A 17,094-nucleotide genomic window follows, 5' to 3' on the forward strand; every position below is an offset into this window, starting at 1 on the left:
CCGCGGCGGAGGGCGGACCACGCCTACACCGCCCCCCGCCCCGCCCGGGGCAGGGCCGCGCTGCTATGGCGGCGGCGGTGGGCAAGGCGGCGGCGGCGGCCTACGGGCACGGTGAGAGCGGCGGGGGCCGCGGCGGCGGCTTCCTGGGGCCGCGAGTGCCGGCCGAGGTGGAGGCCATGGCCCGGGGCGTGCAGGACATAGGCAAGGAGACCTTCCGGCGGCTGCTCAGAGGTGGGGCCTGGGCGCGGGGCCGGCGGGGAGCCCGGGACCGGGGGAACGGAACGGGCCGGGGCTCCCAGGCAGAGCCGGCAGGGACGATGCGCCCCCCGGGGCAGCCGCGGGTGCCGTTCGGGGGGCGCGGGCGGCTTCAGGGCCCGCTCTCGCAGGCCGCGACGCGCGGGCAGGGCTGCCGCGCTGCCGGGGCGCTTCCCACTGCTTCTCCCTGCCGGGAGCTGGGGCGGAGGGTCACGTTCAGCGATGGGTTGTCTCGGCTGTATCCGAAAATTGGGTAAAATCCGTGAAAATCAGCAAGGGCCGTCTGCAGCAGTGGGTGGCCCCGGCTGTTACAGGCATCCCTGTCATCCCTGGGGCCCAGCGGGTCGGTGCCAGGCTGTGCGGGGCAGGCGAGAGTCAGAGGCCCCACGGATATTTCCATAACGTGCAATAACGGAACCCGAGCATGCACGTGTCTTGCAGAGGTTGGGGCTGTCAGATTGGAAATGACTGATTGATGTGGGTTTTGTCCATGAGGCCTTACCCTGTGCCTAAGGCAAGACAGCTGAGACTTTCTCTGGGCACCTTTGACCACCAAAATCCAAGTTCCTCTGTTGAGCGTGGAAAACAATCACAGAATGACCCAAGAGCTGATCAGGCAGCTTGTTTGTGGCAGAGGAGACCAGCTGCTGTGTGGCACGGTGTGGTGCTGCAACCCATCTGTGCACGTTCTCCCGGCCAGTTACATGCTCAGTAACCTCTTTCCAGGCTTTTTCTTCCAGGTTTGAGTCAATAAGGGCTCAAAGCACCCGGTAGCTGGTTTGTCTTTGGAAGCGTTGCTGCAGAGTGTCAGGAACGGAGCAATGTACCCAAGGTTTCCTTGACACAATTGAAAGTAATAAAGCTACGTATAGGCAGAGGCATTTGGGACAAAAGCACATACAGATGTTGAACCGTATTTGCTGTCTAATGCAGGGACAACGGAGACTGAAAAGCTGTGTCCGCACCAGGAAGGCTGACCGTCTCCTAAACCCCATCTGGGTTGAATTTCGGTGTAAATTAGCGCCTGCGTCGAGGTGTGCAGTAAATGCTGCCTGCTGCAGGGGAGCAGAGCCCTTCTGAGCAGCGTGCAGCCGCAGCGGGTGGCCCTGCCACACTGGTGCGCCCAGGGGGGCCATGCCGGGGCCGGGGGAGGCAGCCCCCGCACCGCGCTGGGCTGGCAGGGGTCTGCCCTCGTCATTGCTGCTGCTGCTCTGGCATCCACAGCTGGTCCGACAGCGGTTTTTCCCATGAAGGTTTAGTAGTCTTTGAAGACATGATGGATTTCAACACAGGGCATCAAAATCACAGGGGTGCTTGCACCCAGTTAGTTTTTTGAGGCTGTTGCTCTACTACTAAACAATCACCAATATAAAAATGGATGCTGCTTCATATGCTTCCTCGGCTCACAATGGAAAAACATCATATACCATTAACTCTGTGTTATCCAGCCAGTGTTATTGCAGGCTCTCCTAAACTGCAAGTGTAAGTTTGAGACTGCAGGCATCTTCTATTAGGAGCAAGTGAGATTTTCTTGGGATGTTTTGGGGCTGTTCTTTTTTTTTTTTTTCTCCCTCAGGTTGACTGTTGGAATATTTGTTTTGTTGCTGATATTTCTGGGTTCTCTGAGCTATGCTGAGTGAAAAAAAATCTTGTATTCTAGAGTAATGCTAGTAGTTTATAAAAGAAGACATGGATTTTTAACCAGTGTTAGGGTTGGTCAACAGAAAGAAGACTGATACTGTCATTAAAGCTGCTTAGTTTAAAACTGTAAGCCACCTGTTGTTCTTCAAAGAAACAAATCAATGTTGTATTTAAGTAGGTAGTAGACAGCAACCTGTTTCCTGCTCTGTGCATCATCTAGTAGACAGGCTTCAGTGCTGATCTGTATTTGGCTTTTCCAGTAGACTCTTCTCAATGTCAGTTTGGTTGTAGAGCTGAGTCTTTTTCAGACAGCACAGAAAGCCTGGTACTAGCACCTTGCACATCCTAGCTACTCTGTGCAAAATCTGCCACACAGATAGCCCCGGACAAATTCAGTCAGCCACGTAAACGATACAAGACTTGCCACTGAATTTGGTGTGCATTTAAAAATGTGAAAAACAAAGAGATTTTGTCCAGAATTAGAAGATAGTAGCTAGTGGAACTCACCTAATACCAAAAGGAAGACTGGCAGTTTGATTGAAACTCTTTTTTTTTTTTTTTTTTCCCCTCCCCCCCACCCCATTAGTGTTAAGCTAATCTCTTACTGTTGGCTTTCAGTAACACTTTTTGTGTTTTATTCACAGCACTAATAAGGCTTGTTATAAATGACAAATCTAACACCCCGATCCTGCAATGGGATGGTGTCAGTAATCTTTTATTTTTCACCCATGGTGGTGCTTCCTGTGGCTCCAGTAGTCTATCCGCACTGATCAGAATGCAGAACTGAGGCGGACATGATAACAAAAATTTACATAAGCCAGTGCATAGGTGGAAAAAAGGAAGAAGAACTGAACGATGAAGACTGAGATAAACCTACACTAGTTGTCAGCATATAATGGTGCCACATGCATTAACGGTTGTTTCCTTTGAAGTTTGTATTATCAGCAGTTGTGCCAACTACAAGACTTGAAGTTTAATTTTTTTCTCCTTGCTCATTTAATCCTTAGTCTCTGCAGACATTGCAAGATAAATTAATTATGTAAAATGCTGGAGAACAGTGTTGAATTGTTTACTCTCAATCCTTTCTTATCCTGTGTATCAGAAGTGTAATAGAGCTGTAAACAGATTTGTAACGTGAACAAGTTTGTTGATAGAATCTCAAGTTGGATTTGTACTTGTGAGCGAAGAATTTTTTAATCTTTCTTGCATTATCCCACTAGAACAAATTTCAACAGTGAAAACATCTTCATTGTACAATATAAAAGCTTAATCCACTGAAGTTCTCTGGGTAAAGTGTTGTGAAACTGACCTGGGCTGGTGGATGTATTTATGGAGACCTGAAGCAACAGTTTCACGTCAAGAAAAAAGTCAGTTCATTAAGCCAAGTAAAATCATAGACATGTTTATGTTCATGGTCTCCAGGTTGCTTTTTTTAAAAGGAACTTGCTTTGCATTCTTATTCGCAGTTGCTGTTAATGCATTGGAAGGAAAAGACTGCAAGGAATCTGTCAAGCTGATTGCAGAAAGCACGAATCTCTCAGAAGAGCAAATTGCATTCCTCATTTCTGGCATGTACACCCTTCTCCGAGAAGCACTGAGACTGCCTTTATCAACTTTCAAGCAAGAAGTAAGTTCTGTGAATACTTGGTTTCCTGATTAAGTTAAAAGCTGCATCAGATGCAAGTTACCATCTAAATCCTATTTGCCAGGGTGGGAGCTGCACATAAAAACGTTGCTCCAAGTTAAAGTGGTTGGAGGAAACTGTTACAAATCTAGAGCTTATTATTTTACTTGTTGGATAGACTTACAGTGAGCTTTTTGGAAGAGTATTTAAGCTTTGGGAAAGAGATTCCTATATCTTTTTCTGCTTCAACATCTTTACTGTGCATGTTTGTTTTCACTCTTAAATTAAAACTCCAAATGAAACCATTGCAAAGTGTTATTTCATTGGCATCAAGTCTCTCTCTTACCCCAACTGTGTGTCCGCACATACTGCTCATGTTGTCCACACCTGCCATTTCTCATATCTGTTTGCTTGCCTTTCTTCATACTTCTGCCCTGGAGGAAGGAAGGTCTTATGGTCAAAGGCAGATAGTGGAACTGGGAGAAAGTGCTATTTCTGCTTACGCTATGGATGTTCAGTGTGAATGTTTATGTATCTGCCATGTTCCCAACCCCTATACCTTCTCCACGGCTATTTTTTCCCCTTTTCATGTTACTTTACCTTACATATTTTCTTTTCTCTTTTCTCATTTCATTTTTATGTGAGTGAACCAGTTCAGGGTTTCCAGCACCTCTCTCTTGTTTAAGATACTGTTTTCATATTTACCTGCACATACTGGGAAAGTTCATATAGTGCAGGACACATAGTGAAAGTATGCTTTTAGTATTCAGAGTTTATCTTTTTGCCACTTCCTTTCTGTTGTCATTGTTTAACCAAGTTACTGCAAAATGTTTGAAATAAGGGCACATAATTACTCTAAAAGAAGAACCTGTTATAGATGACTACATAAAAAAAATGGCAGGATGTTGTTTTCAAAAATAAAGGCTTCCAAGAGATTTAGTTTCTCACAACTTGATTGAACACTTCTGGGAATTCTTCTCAATATGTAACCTGTCATTTCAGAACTACTACCACTGAGGACTAAAACTTTTGGGGAGAGATACCAAGCTATTAACCACAATTAATTCGCTAGATAAGAAATCACCTGTAAAATTTCACCTTCCTTGTCTTTCTAGGTTTTTAAGGAAGACCTAAAGGAGCTCAGGTATGCCTGGGTTTTTTAATCTGTCTGCTTTTTCATAGTAACTGCTTCCCTGAACCAACTTTTTTACACAACAAAGTTGGCATAAAAATTACTTGTAAATAACACACAATACATCTGTTGCCAAATGTCATGTGAAGCCAGAGGAAAAAAACAGGTGTTGTGTAAGACTTCATTTAGCACTGAGCATGAGCAGTAAATTTCACATGCTGGGGACACTGGTCTAATTTAGTCCATAATGTAGGTTATGCAAATGTGAGTGACCTTCTCTCTGCCATCCCCACCTTGCCCTGCAATATTTTTTAACATGTTTGGTAAGACGGTGGTAACATTTCAGATGCTAAGAAATTGCCCTACTTCTTTGCTTCTGTCAAAAGCCAGTGATATAACGCTCATGAAATCCCATCACCGTGTTCAGCTACGATCTCTCCTGCCCGTTACCCAAGGAAGCATACATAACATTTGTTACAAATTAGTCCAAGTCTGTATGAGTCTGCTCAGAGTATCTCTGAATTGACCTTCGTATCCTAAAAACTAGACAGCAGATGCTAATAATTTTTATAGGTTTTCCCTTATTTCCGTCTTCAGTAGCAATGAGAGAGTGACAGCAGCTAATGTTTTCATATATAGAGAAACCTTTGCACGAAGGCTCAATTATTTTAAAATGTTCATTTCCCGTAATTCTTAGCATTCTGATTGTTACCTAGGAGAAATACATAGATACGTTTCTAATTCTTTTTTCATCCCTTTTTGTCGGTTAACCTGCACATTGGCTTTCTCCTCAGACTCCGTTCTACAGAGTCATAAGCATTATTCACTTTATGAGCAACTTCAGGCAAATTAAAGCTGCGGATTTAGACATGTAATCGGGGTGTAATCGGTGAAAGGTGTGACTGGGGCCATGATGAAAGGTGCCTTGCTAGTTGATACAATTCTGTCTGCAGCTCAGTGCTGGAGTGTGGCCTGGCTTTTGTCTTGTGAGCTAAAATGCAAGCTGCTTCCTCTGCCACGTCATGGAGTTCACACCCAGGTTAAAGTAGGTCAGTAAGAAGCTGATGAATCGCTTTTGACCCAGAGGGAGTTCTTTGAGGTGCACACAGAGTGTGTTCAGTGTGATTACGGAATAGTGAGGAGCACTGAAAGCTCCATGCCAAGTTCTCTGGGGGCGGGTGAACATTCCCCTGTTGAGCAGTGGAGATAGTCGGTGTACAGGGCTGCTGGAGGTCGCTGGCTGTGTACACTGGCTCTGTTCAGAAATACAGACTCCCAGGCTCCTGTCCTTGTTGTTTCACCGTACTTTGATGCCTTACACTTTTGTAGCTGGTGGTTGTTTTTTTCTCACCTTATGGTTTATTCATGGAACTATGAAGACACTTTTCAATCTGGGTGATCTTTTTAATGTCTTTTCTATCCTGAGAATTTTTTTTTATCATTGTTCTGGTTAACATGACTGATATAGCAGCAATAGTTCAGGTAACTGCATTTGTGTTACTTGCAGACTTGTATGTTTTATGTTGCTGCTCGTTGCTGCTATACTTCCATGGTTCTCACAGTATTGGGACTTTTCCTGTCTTCCATCTCTGACAGTCTTTATTTCCTGTGAGTAGCTCTCTTCACCTTGTGGCTAAACTTTTTAGAATACTAAATAGCTTATTCTACTCTCAAGGCATGATATTTAGTAAATTCAGTAGCACCTTTAGCATCTTTGATTCCTATGGGAAATGTCATTTCCTATGTTTCCCAATGCACTTGAGTCTGAAGATGAAATACCTGCTTGTTTTTAAGACACCTGCTAATTACATTCAGACACTTATCCTTCTGCAGTGACTTCTTTGGCTCAGTCTGTGGTCATGTGCATGAAGAACACATGTATTTGGTTGAACAGCAGTGTTTTAGCATTATTAGCACCCAGTGTTTGGTCAGGTATTTTGCATTTTAAGGCAGAAAAGTGGCTTATTTCTCTTTTTTTGTTGTGTCGTCTTTAAAAGGTTTTAGCTCTGAGCCAGGCTACCTTTTATTCACCTCTCCATCATTCTATTTTTTTTCCTTCAGTGAAGCTGAAAATTGGACTAATACCACCCATATAGCCTTGTAATTCTCACCTTCCTGGTGATGCAGCTGGTCTTGGCTTCTAGTTTTGGTGGAGAGAGAGGATGTGAGACATGCCCACTTCTGATTAATTAGATCAGTACCACTGGTTTCACAGGTTTGCCATTCTGTATCCCCTGTTTCTTGACCTGACTGGCTGACCCAGTGAGAATAAATTCACTCTGAATTGTGGGTGCTATTTTTTCCCTTCCCTCTCAGGTTGTTCCATAAGTGTATGGCTCAGGCCAATAACATGCGATTAAGAGATCTTCATGCCTTCCTTGCCCTTTGAGTCCCTTCCTCAGAATGTTCCGTAGAAAACTGATTGCCATTTGTAGCTCAGGCTTGAGCTGTGCTATGTTCTCTGTCTGATCTGTTTAGTGTGTGACTGACCTCATACAAGCTGCTTGTGCCAGGAGCAGAATTTTCAGCAAAATCATGAACTGCACAGCAAAAATAATGCTACCTTAAAGGCAGTATTAATGTTTCTGTTTTAGTAACACTTGCTCTTACAGCTGAGCAAATATTGTGATAGGTGTCATAATGATCATATTACAACCCCCCGTCTCCAGCTATTCTGCTACATACAGAGGATACTCGGTCATCATCAGGATGGGTTAAGTGATGCGCTTGCACAGACATTATAAGTAATGTTTGCAGAAATAGTCTTGTCTCTTCTGAAAGACAGACAGACATATGCAGCCAAAAAAGCACTGTCTAATCCCTCCTCCTCACTTCCCAGTTTGCCTCAGATAACTACCTTGCTAATATGAATTCAGTTTTACCCAAGCACCATTTTAAAATGTGTTTGAACCCTGCTTGTTCCATTAAGAATTCTAGCTCAGCAGCTGTTTCATCTTCCCACTGTACGAGTTGATGAGTTGTTTTTTCTCCCATCATTAGACACTGTAAGCCCTTTAGGACAGGTGACTTTCTTGTTTGCTTTGATCTTTCTTTGCTATACTGCTGTGTGTCTCAAGCCACTAGTGAGTAATGTCTCTGGGCACTGATTTATGTTGAGTGCTGGATTAACTGTGGCAGCAGTAGTCACTTCTCCCACTTGTCCAACCTGCCTCTCTGTAGGAGGTTACTGTCCCCGTGGCGAAGGCAGCTGAATGGATAGTGTTTGCTCTGCAGTCTGTGCAGTTCGCAGCCTGATACACTGAACTGAAAATCAAGAGCAGCTTGTTTGTAAGGCAACAACAGCGTCAGAGGAGTAGAGTAGTGGAGAGGCTTAAGTGGGTGGAGTGTGAGTTAGTCTATTCAACCAGTTCTCATGGTCCCCATCAAATTTATGCTTCTCCTCCCCATGTTAGACATGCTCCTTTTGTAAGTAATCTGAGCTACGAGGGCCTCTGGTTTTACTTTTGAGGGAGCAGTTCATTCTGTCTTCTTTTCATTACACTTCAGTTGAAAGTGAAACAAAATGTATAGGTTTGGGATTTTTGACAGTATGCATTGCTGGCCTGCCTTCTGCACTAGTCAGAGCCATCAGGAAAACTTTTCTTGACTTTACTGAGAGAAGTTAAGCAAATACTGGGTTCTTTTGAAACTTACTGTTGCCATACTAGGTATGACAGGAAGATGTGATACAGTTTTTAGGGTTCGTGATATAAAAACATAGGCTGTTCTTTTGAGAGCCTAGACTGAATCAATACCGAAGTGCTTATGTAAGAGCTGATGGCAATTCATTTTTTGTTTTCTATAATAGTTTCGAGGGGTGGGGGGGTGGGGTGTTGTAGCTGAGGCTGTATATTTTTGGTTACAAAAAACTTAGCTATTTTGTATTGCTCTTTAAGGATACCGGAAGATTTCATTGTGGACTTCTCCAGCATAGTCTTTGGTAACAGGTTAGTATCTTCATGTGTCATGCATTGTGCAGTCAGATGGATTGCACAGAGCTCTGCTGACAAAAATCCCAGGCCTACTGAAAGAACAGCAAAATTCTCTAAATTAATGAGAACAAGTTTTGTCCCATTATTCTGATTCGACGTAACATGATGTCAATCATTCATGGCTATATATGTGCAGTAGGTAGCCTTCATACCAACTCTCCGTTTTTCTGTGATCATTGCCCATCAGTTTCTATAATGTTCTATAGACTCTGTAAGGTGCATCAGTACCTACAGATGAAAAATGCATTGTAGAATTAAGCATTTTTATCATCATTATCATTGCAAGTTAGAGCAAAAGTGAAAGACTTGCTTTGTTGAGAGGCAAGCTACATATGCCTTCTATATGCTGTGGTTCATGAAAGCTTTCTCGGATAGCATTTATTCAAGTCTTAATGTACAGTTGAATGGGGAATTCACACTGAGTAACTTGATGTCATGTATGAGATATCAAGTGCTCTGCTAGCTGTAAGTCATTTTCAAAGCAGTATACATCAGTAGCTCTAGAGGAAGTATTAAATCAGGAACTTTTTGAACAGGCTATCTGTTCTGTCTGTTCCAGGCATTCCTTTTTTCTATATGGTCCTCTGTTCAGTCATATTTAGCTTAATCTACATCTAGAAATTGCTTGAACTTTTTCCACATGCAAAACTTCCCTCCTGAAACTTGAGGTCACTCAGCACATAGCATCACTAACCCAGTGCTGCTCCAGATATTCTGCAAGGAATTCTGGTGATCATAGTTGTGGTTTTTCAGTTACCCTCACAAGGGTCTAAATGCTGCTACCAAAGTTAAAAATATTTTTCATTTCCTTGGTTAAGATCTTGGCTTAAAGCTAAAGGTTCTTGGAGTAAAAATAAATTCAGCCTTCTCATCTTTTCTTTTCTCTTCTGTTTGAATTATAGGTGTTAAGAATGCAAAATTCATGGTTGCAAAGTGGAAATATTGTTTGCAGTGGAGAAAGAAGATAAATTTAGATGTCATTTGAAGCATGCATGATTGTCTGTTTTCTACTGTGAAATCACGATGCTGGAAAATTTAGCTTTTTCTCATTTTGAAAGCTGTGATTATCCAGTGTAATCTTGCTCTGTGTTTTGAGACCAGAGAAGAGCACCTCAGATTTGATTTCTAGACAGATCTGCTTTTATAATCTTAAATGTAACACTGAATCATACATATGCTTATTGAGTTGTAAATATATATGATTGTGATGGTAAAAGAAGTATTAGCATCTGATCAAAAATTCAGTATGAGCTAGATAACCCAGAAAAATCCATTTTTAATACTTTTGCTGGCATCTTATCCTATTTTTGCAATTTTGACAGTGAGTAAGAACCAGCTGATCTATTTTTTCCTGCTCATTCCTTTACCATACTATTAGGAATGTGTGTCACTTATGATACCACCCAACACACACACACACCCCTCCCCCCAAAAAAAAAGGATAAATTCTTTCTTATATTGCCTTTGCTAATGCAAGAGAATCGGAGGCTCTCAGCCTGTCAGCCCATTAATCTTCCTGGGCAGTTTCTAAAGGCACCAGCTAACTTGCACACAAGAATCTGAGTAGGCATGTTAGACTATCATTCCTGCAGGCCTTGATTTGTTGAGAGAGGATTCCTTTCTGATGTAAAGTCTGTAATTAGATTATGTCTAGCACCATGGATGAAGGATGTAACATTTCTTATCCTGCCCTTAATGGGAGTACTAGAGTAGCTTTGAAATGTACCATAAATAACTTGCAGAGACATGGGATGCTTAGCAAAAATTATATATATTTTTTTTAATATATAAATACACTAAGTAACATGAAGTCCAGACTAGCTCCCAAATGGACCAGCTGAATGACCTCATTCTGAAGATATTTCAGCATATATATATCTAAAAATGGATGGTTGTTATGTCTGTATCAGATCTGGCTTGTTTATTTACCCAGAGCTTAAGATGCTGTTAAAATTTTTAAATTGTCAACCATCTGAAGTTTAATTGCTGTCAACTGTACTTCCTTACAGAAATAAACTGAGGCTTGATCAGCCTGATTCTTCCTGCAATATAAGTAATAGGTGAAGTCCCTGGCTTCATACACATTAGACTAGACAGAAATGTTGAATGTTGTGCTGGAGTTGGCAGTGAACATTATGTAAGGAACTTAGAGTTTGTAAATTATGTTGCATTAACAAGAACCACCGTGGTGGTGTTTGTGGTTTTTTTTTTAAGTATGCTTCAAAGTACACTCTAACATTCTTATGTTTTAAAACATTGCTGCTTGCTAATACTAGGTGCTTTCTGCTGAAAGAGCACAGTGACCATATTGCAACTTTTTTGCTCAAGTCACCTGTCTCATTCCTGCTTGCTTGTTCCTGTTGAATCTGCATGAAAGTAAAGTTATATTTGCAGAGACCTTTCTATACCTCACAGCTGCGTATAATTGAAATAATAGATATGTCAGCCACCACAATGACTCTTAGTAAACTTTATAGTGACATCAGTTTACTGGAATTACACAGAGTCACTTGATCTCTTTTTTTTAACTTGGACTTTTTAACAAGGTTTTAAGTGTAGGATAAGTGGGCAACCTGGACACAGCTGTCTTAAATACACAAAACTTCCACTCATTCAGACCTCTCTAAATGAGGGTAGATGCAGGACAGAAGCAATTTCTGGACAGGTTGGGTTTGAGGAATCTTATTTTCTCTTTAAATTGTTGTTTCTTTTATGAATTTGCATTTCAGTCTCTCATTTCTGATTTACTCTGTAGGCGGCCCACTTCCGAAGGCACAGCTCTGATACAAGGAAGTAGGTTGCCAAGCATCCAGGACTTGAAGTGGAGAGTGGACGTAGCTATATCCACAAGGTATAAAAGAGAATCCTGAGTAACCCTAGAAATTCTTTTGGCCAAGGTTAAACTGACTTCTTGCTGCTTAAAAATGTTAACAGTGTTAAAATATATCTTGTTGTTGGGGATTGGCACATAGCATTCAATGGTAAGATAGGAGGGAATTTTCTGAACAGTGTGGAAGTTGATTTATGTACAGGTTACTGCTATTAACAATGACCTGCCAACAGGCTGCAGCCTTTATCTTCTACTAATGATACATTTTAGGCTCCTTATTTGTTTTGATCTCTAAAACCTCTGTGCTAGAAATATTTCACTCAAACTTTGAGTCTCTCTTACAGTATTTTAAAACTTAGTGGAGCCAATACAACCACACAGGTCCTCAGAGGTGATGCAATGGATCAGATGGATTGAGCCTCACACAGCCAGCCAAGCTCTCAGTTACACCAGAGCAGGGGAGGGAAATCTATTCAACTTCTCAAGTAGACTACCATTTCTGTTGCACACATTAAGTAAAATTACTTTCCATCACCTGTACAGTCTGCAGTGGATTCTACAAAGAGAGGCTTCAGAACAGCACTTTTACACTGCCATGGTTAAGCAATTGGTCATTGATCTACCGCCTAAGTTTTTGGTGGTGGTTTGGGGGTTTTTGTTGTTTGGGGGGGGTTGCTGTTTTGTTCGGGGTTTGCGTTTTTTTTCCCCACAAAGTAAGGAGTAAAGAAAGGCCTTTGTGATCATCCTGTCTGTGCCTGCAGTGAATAGCTTCTTGCCACCTGCCACAGCAGAGGCAGCTGGGGGATGGATCTGTGGGTAGAGCAGAAGGAATTGGAAACCTGTTGTGTGTGCTGTTCCTGGTCTTTGTCTAGCTCTAACCAAGACAGATTGAGTTGAAAGAAACTGGAAGATGATTCAGTGTTTGTCAGTAGCGTAAATTGTTAGCATGAGTGACCTCATATTGTATTCATGAATACCTGCATCCAAGGGAGAGTGTAGTCTCTCTGCTGCCATAGTTGGGAGGCCTGTGGTTACGTAATCTTCCTGAATTAGAATATCCTTCCATGGATAGTCTTCCTGAAATCAAGAGAAAAGGCTCCTAAGTGAAAATTGCAATGGCCACAAGCTACTAGTTCAGGTGACTGTCAGATGAGCAGTGGTGTAAGCACCACACAGATAGCACTGTGAAGAAAAAATCTGTACCTGTAAGAGAGCAAAATATACACAAAAACATCCTCAGGCACAATGCTTAAAAGCTGCATGCAAATCCCATGATTTGTTTTCCAAACAACACAGCACCAATACATTATCCTTTTCTATTTTCCTTCATCTTATTTTCCTTTCCAGTCAACCTTCCCCCTGGGATTTCTTGTTTTATCATCCAGTAACGGCCTCTGCGAAGAGGCTGTAATGCCTGTCAGTACCTGAGCAGGCTTTGGCAACATTGGTTAGTGGAAGCCGCGCAAGAATGACTCATTTCCCCTCTTTGGGTCATCAAATAAAATAACAACCCACAAATTTATCATGAAGACTGGAAGAGCTTAATTCCCCAAATGAGATGGCAGTTGAAAGTATAAAGGGATGGAAAGAATTAGTGCAACATGGTAAACTGCATAAGAAAACTGTGCGTTATTAGTAGCAGTACTTGGTCAGCTCTTATCCCTGACATAGTTCCACTAAATTGATTATTATGTAAAATGAAAATGCTCCTAAATTTGCAGTTACTAAACTATTAAAAAAAATGTTAGTCTCAATACTGAGGTAAATAAGACAGAACTCGTATGTTCAGGAGTTCTGTGTTCCAGCCATCCAAGTACAGGACTCTATGATTGAAATTACTTATGTCCTATGTAGAGCCTACATGAACATTTTAAATTGTTAATGTACAGTGCTGTACTCATCACACTGCTGATGTCTATTGTTGTAATACTAATAATGTAAATAATTTCAGTTCACTGGCCCGTGCACTTCAACCATCCATTTTAATGATGATGAAGCTTTCAGATGGGACAGCTCATCGCTTTGAAGTAAGTCTGATTGCCATAATAAATAAAAAAGAAAGCACCTGAAGTTCTTTTTAGAAAGTTGAACTACTGTTTAAAATATTAAAGCTTTTGTAAACTATGTATTATCATTGGTTGGTTTGCTTGGGAATCCTTCATGTTCAGCATAGCCACATACAATATATAATGAAATGCCAATGAAGCCTCATTTGTTAGAGGAATATTAATCACTGAAAAGCACCATTGCTATCTGGTATGATTATAAATTATGGTTTTGTTATCAACTGTAACCTTCAGACCCAATGGTGGCTCCTGAAGGCAGGAAAATTACTGGGGTAGTTTATATAATGTATGATACGCTTCTAAGCCTCCTACATTTGGTAGAGAATGGTAACTCTGGCAGGGGTAGTTTTATTCTTTTTCTTCAGTACAGTTCTTGCTGCTAGAAGGAAAGCAAAACTCTTTGCTTTTTACGTCAGAATTAGTCAGTGGCAGTATTTATGACACTGTACATAAAGGCTTGCCAGAAGATGGCATGAACTCTTCCGTATTTTCAACCTTTGGAAAGGAATGCTGTTTATTCTATAAATAACATAGTGGTGCATACAGGAATTCAGTGCACAGCAGGCATTGTTACATTTGAACACTTAAAGGTTTTGGCTTCAGTTCATGCATTAGTAGTAGTCTGGAGGAAGCACCAAGGCACTGTGGGTGGAAAGAGGTGGACTGATTTCACTTTTACAAGGGCTGACAAGAAGGCAGCCATTGAGGAAGGCACAAATCCTGTGCTACACTGCAAAGTGTTGCGGGTGTCACTGCAAATTCACCCCTCTGTGGGCAGTCCAGCTCAGAACATCCCATATGCTCCGTCTGAGGTCTTCCATGGAACTTAAATGATGCCATGGACTTCAGGTTAACCCTTTACAACAGGGCAAGTTTCACTTCTGAGGATAAAACTAGTATATATTCTTTAAGTGTCAGTTTGGGGGTTTATTTCCTGGTATCTAATGTCAAGTCTTGGTGCCGTTGTTCCTGATTGTTTTTGGTTTGGTTTTAGGTTGGGGTTTTTTTTTGGTTGTAAGTCTGTGGAAGACCTTTTGCTATTCTGCAGTGGAGATGTGTTGGTGTGCCTGTCCAGTATGCACAGAAGTGGAGCTATCTGATGGCAAACAATGTGCTTCTCTTAGAATCACCTTGCTGCTGCTTAGATCTGAATGCCAAAGATCTGGCTGTAAACATGATTGCTGTACCTGATGAATGGTATTCCTACAGTTAGTAGGTCTTTGGGATAAACCTGTGTTTTGGCTCAAGGTACCATATGCAAGCAAATATAGTCTGCAGCATTTCAGTTTCCTTTCATTTGGACAAGTTCAGAATGTCCTGCTAACAGGGCTTATGTCAGATGGTAAATCCAAAAGATAATTCTGTTATGAACAATTTTAAAATGTGAATGCCACAGGGAGAAGTTACACATTTGGTTTAGGTTTTTAATTGCAGTGTGACTGTGTGACTACTGACAATGAAAATTTTTATAAAAAGCAGTGGGAATTGCAGCATTTTGAGTCTTGTATATATGTCAGAAGTGAAAAGGACATGATGCCTTTTTGTGCATTTCTGATGCATATGGAAAATGCAAATCAGATGTTAGATTCCTCTCGCAAAATTGGTATCTGTGCTACAGTAGGCAGAAGGATGACAAGGGACTCTGTCAAAGAACTGCGTGTCTTCAATGTAGTCAAAGAAGTAAATTAGGTGGTGCTTGGCAGAGCAGCCTGGGACTAGCTAGACCACTGTCAGTACTCAGGTGAGCATGTGCATTTGTGCATTGCACTAGTGTTAACCTGGGTCACTCAGTCTGTGCCTATGCTCAGATGTGGTTCTCCGTCTCAACAGATGATAGATTTCCATCCATGTGGCTTCTTGGGCTTGCAGTGGTAAAGGAAATTCCATTAGTCTCCTGCAGTTGAAAATGTTCTGTATATTTAAAAATCTTTTGCCTTCCATGTATAGACCGTACCTAGTCCTCTCAGTTCTTGAGGTTGCTGCCAGGTCTCTTGCTTTGAGGCTCAATTCCTTTCTTTTGCAAGTTTGGACAAGCAGGATATCTGGACTTCGTTGCTTGAGAATTCTGTAGGCCCCACAACCTTTCACAACCTCTTTATCTTTCCTTCCAATGCATGACACTCTTACTTTACCACAGCGGCTATCGGTCAACATTCTGGAGTGCTTCCTTTTTCACATCAGGCAATATAGAAAATGTACTATGTAGCTGTTATTTCTGTTTCTTCCCACTCTCCTTTTCCTTTTTCACCCAGATGATTTAGTTGAATTAACTGAATTTTATTAACCTCAAATCCTTTGTCTTAAATCTAAAAAAAAAAAAAAAAAGTATTTTAAGACATTGGGCTGACAGTGTGGAATGTTCCCTATCCATAGGCGTGCCCTCATCAAAGTTCCCACGATGATTCATGTTTTCTAACTGGAATATTCTGTTTCAGGTGCCAGTTTCAAAGTTTCAAGAACTGAGATACAATATTGCCCTTATACTGAAGGAAATGAATGATTTGGAGAAGTGGAGCATACTGAAGATCCAGGACTGAATACTTCTAGGTTGGGAGTTTATAGACCAGATCTGAAACCCTCAGCAAGTTTTGTGAATGGCAAGGCAGAGGACCATCACCACTTTGCCTGTCTGAACTTCAGTGTAGCGTTTATGATGTCTGCTGTAAATATTTTTTCTGATTCAAGTGTTAAAAGCACAAGCTCTTTTCATAAGACTTAGGAAAAACAAAGTATCTATGAAAAAGTATAATGCTGCTTGCGAGCATTTTTGTATGATTCATCAAAACATTTTTTAAATAACTGTCTTAATAGATGTAAGAGTCATTTATTTCTGATTGTGATTCATCACTAATTATTTTTGAAAGCCTGTTACCGGAAGCCACATCAATGTGTTTCATAAGAAAGCTCTGCAGTATCTCAAATAAAAAATAAAATTAAAAAAACACTCCTGTGCTCTAGTATGACAAATGTGAACTTGAGTTTTGCATAAGTAAAACTGCTGTCTGGCTTCTCACTAAATGACTGAGGTATAGCTACAGATATTTAAAGGCTAATTTTGAAGAAAATTGCAAGTCTGCAGATCAAGAAAGAAATATTGATAGCCAACGAATTCCGTGGAACTGCAGAAGTGGAAAGGTGCAATCAAGTCTTTATCTGGTTGATCAGAATGGGCTAAGTAGCAGTAATCTCAAAGATTTCTAGCTGGAAATGCCTGCCACGTTTCATGTATTTCCGATGTGTTTGATGTGATCAGAATCATCTGACTTATTACTGGGCAGAAACCTCTGCCACTGCGACGATGGCAAACCTCAGGAGGCAGTAGTCTTGTAGGGCACTGCAGCTGTATCTCACCAACAGTGCAAGTCAAACCCCAGGATTTATCTGGCTGCCACAGGTAGTTTAGAAAATATATGCCATTACCATTGTTAAGCGTTGGCTTATTCTAGCTGTTTTCAGGGTTTTTACCTCAATAGCACTACCCATACTTCTCTCTCTCACTTTTTGTGATTGTGGAATTTGCCTTTATCTTCCTTAATCCCTGCAGAAAACTACTG

At 41.4% G+C, this 17,094-nt stretch overlaps 1 protein-coding gene across 2 annotated transcripts; it reads left to right on the forward strand.

The window, feature by feature from the left end:
- The first annotated feature begins 8 nt into the window (after window positions 1–8).
- COMMD5 (COMM domain containing 5) lies at window positions 9–16,484 on the forward strand. Of its 2 annotated transcripts, XM_080365805.1 has the most exons (7): window positions 11–231; window positions 3,363–3,523; window positions 4,636–4,664; window positions 8,549–8,599; window positions 11,400–11,495; window positions 13,426–13,501; window positions 15,976–16,484. In XM_080365805.1, the coding sequence occupies exons 1-7, from the start codon at window positions 66–68 to the stop codon at window positions 16,075–16,077; spliced, it is 681 nt and encodes a 226-aa protein (XP_080221931.1). In that variant the 5' UTR covers window positions 11–65; the 3' UTR covers window positions 16,078–16,484. The 2 variants fall into 2 exon arrangements, with proteins under 2 accessions (XP_080221932.1, XP_080221931.1); XM_080365806.1 differs by lacking the exon at window positions 8,549–8,599 and having other exon boundaries at window positions 9–231.
- The last annotated feature ends 610 nt before the right edge of the window (window positions 16,485–17,094 follow it).

Source organism: Falco punctatus (genome assembly GCF_963210335.1).
Source record: "Falco punctatus genome assembly, chromosome: 15".
In the NCBI taxonomy this organism is placed as follows: domain Eukaryota; kingdom Metazoa; phylum Chordata; class Aves; order Falconiformes; family Falconidae; genus Falco; species Falco punctatus.

Excerpts from the sequence above, each read along its gene's own strand:
- COMMD5 (XM_080365805.1), top strand. The coding sequence starts at position 66 with ATGGCGGCGGCGGTGGGCAAGGCGGCGGCGGCGGCCTACGGGCACGGT. Across the intron at positions 8,600-11,399 it reads AGCATAGTCTTTGGTAACAG|GCGGCCCACTTCCGAAGGCA; the intron begins GTTAGTATCTTC and ends TTTACTCTGTAG. Across the intron at positions 11,496-13,425 it reads GACGTAGCTATATCCACAAG|TTCACTGGCCCGTGCACTTC; the intron begins GTATAAAAGAGA and ends AAATAATTTCAG.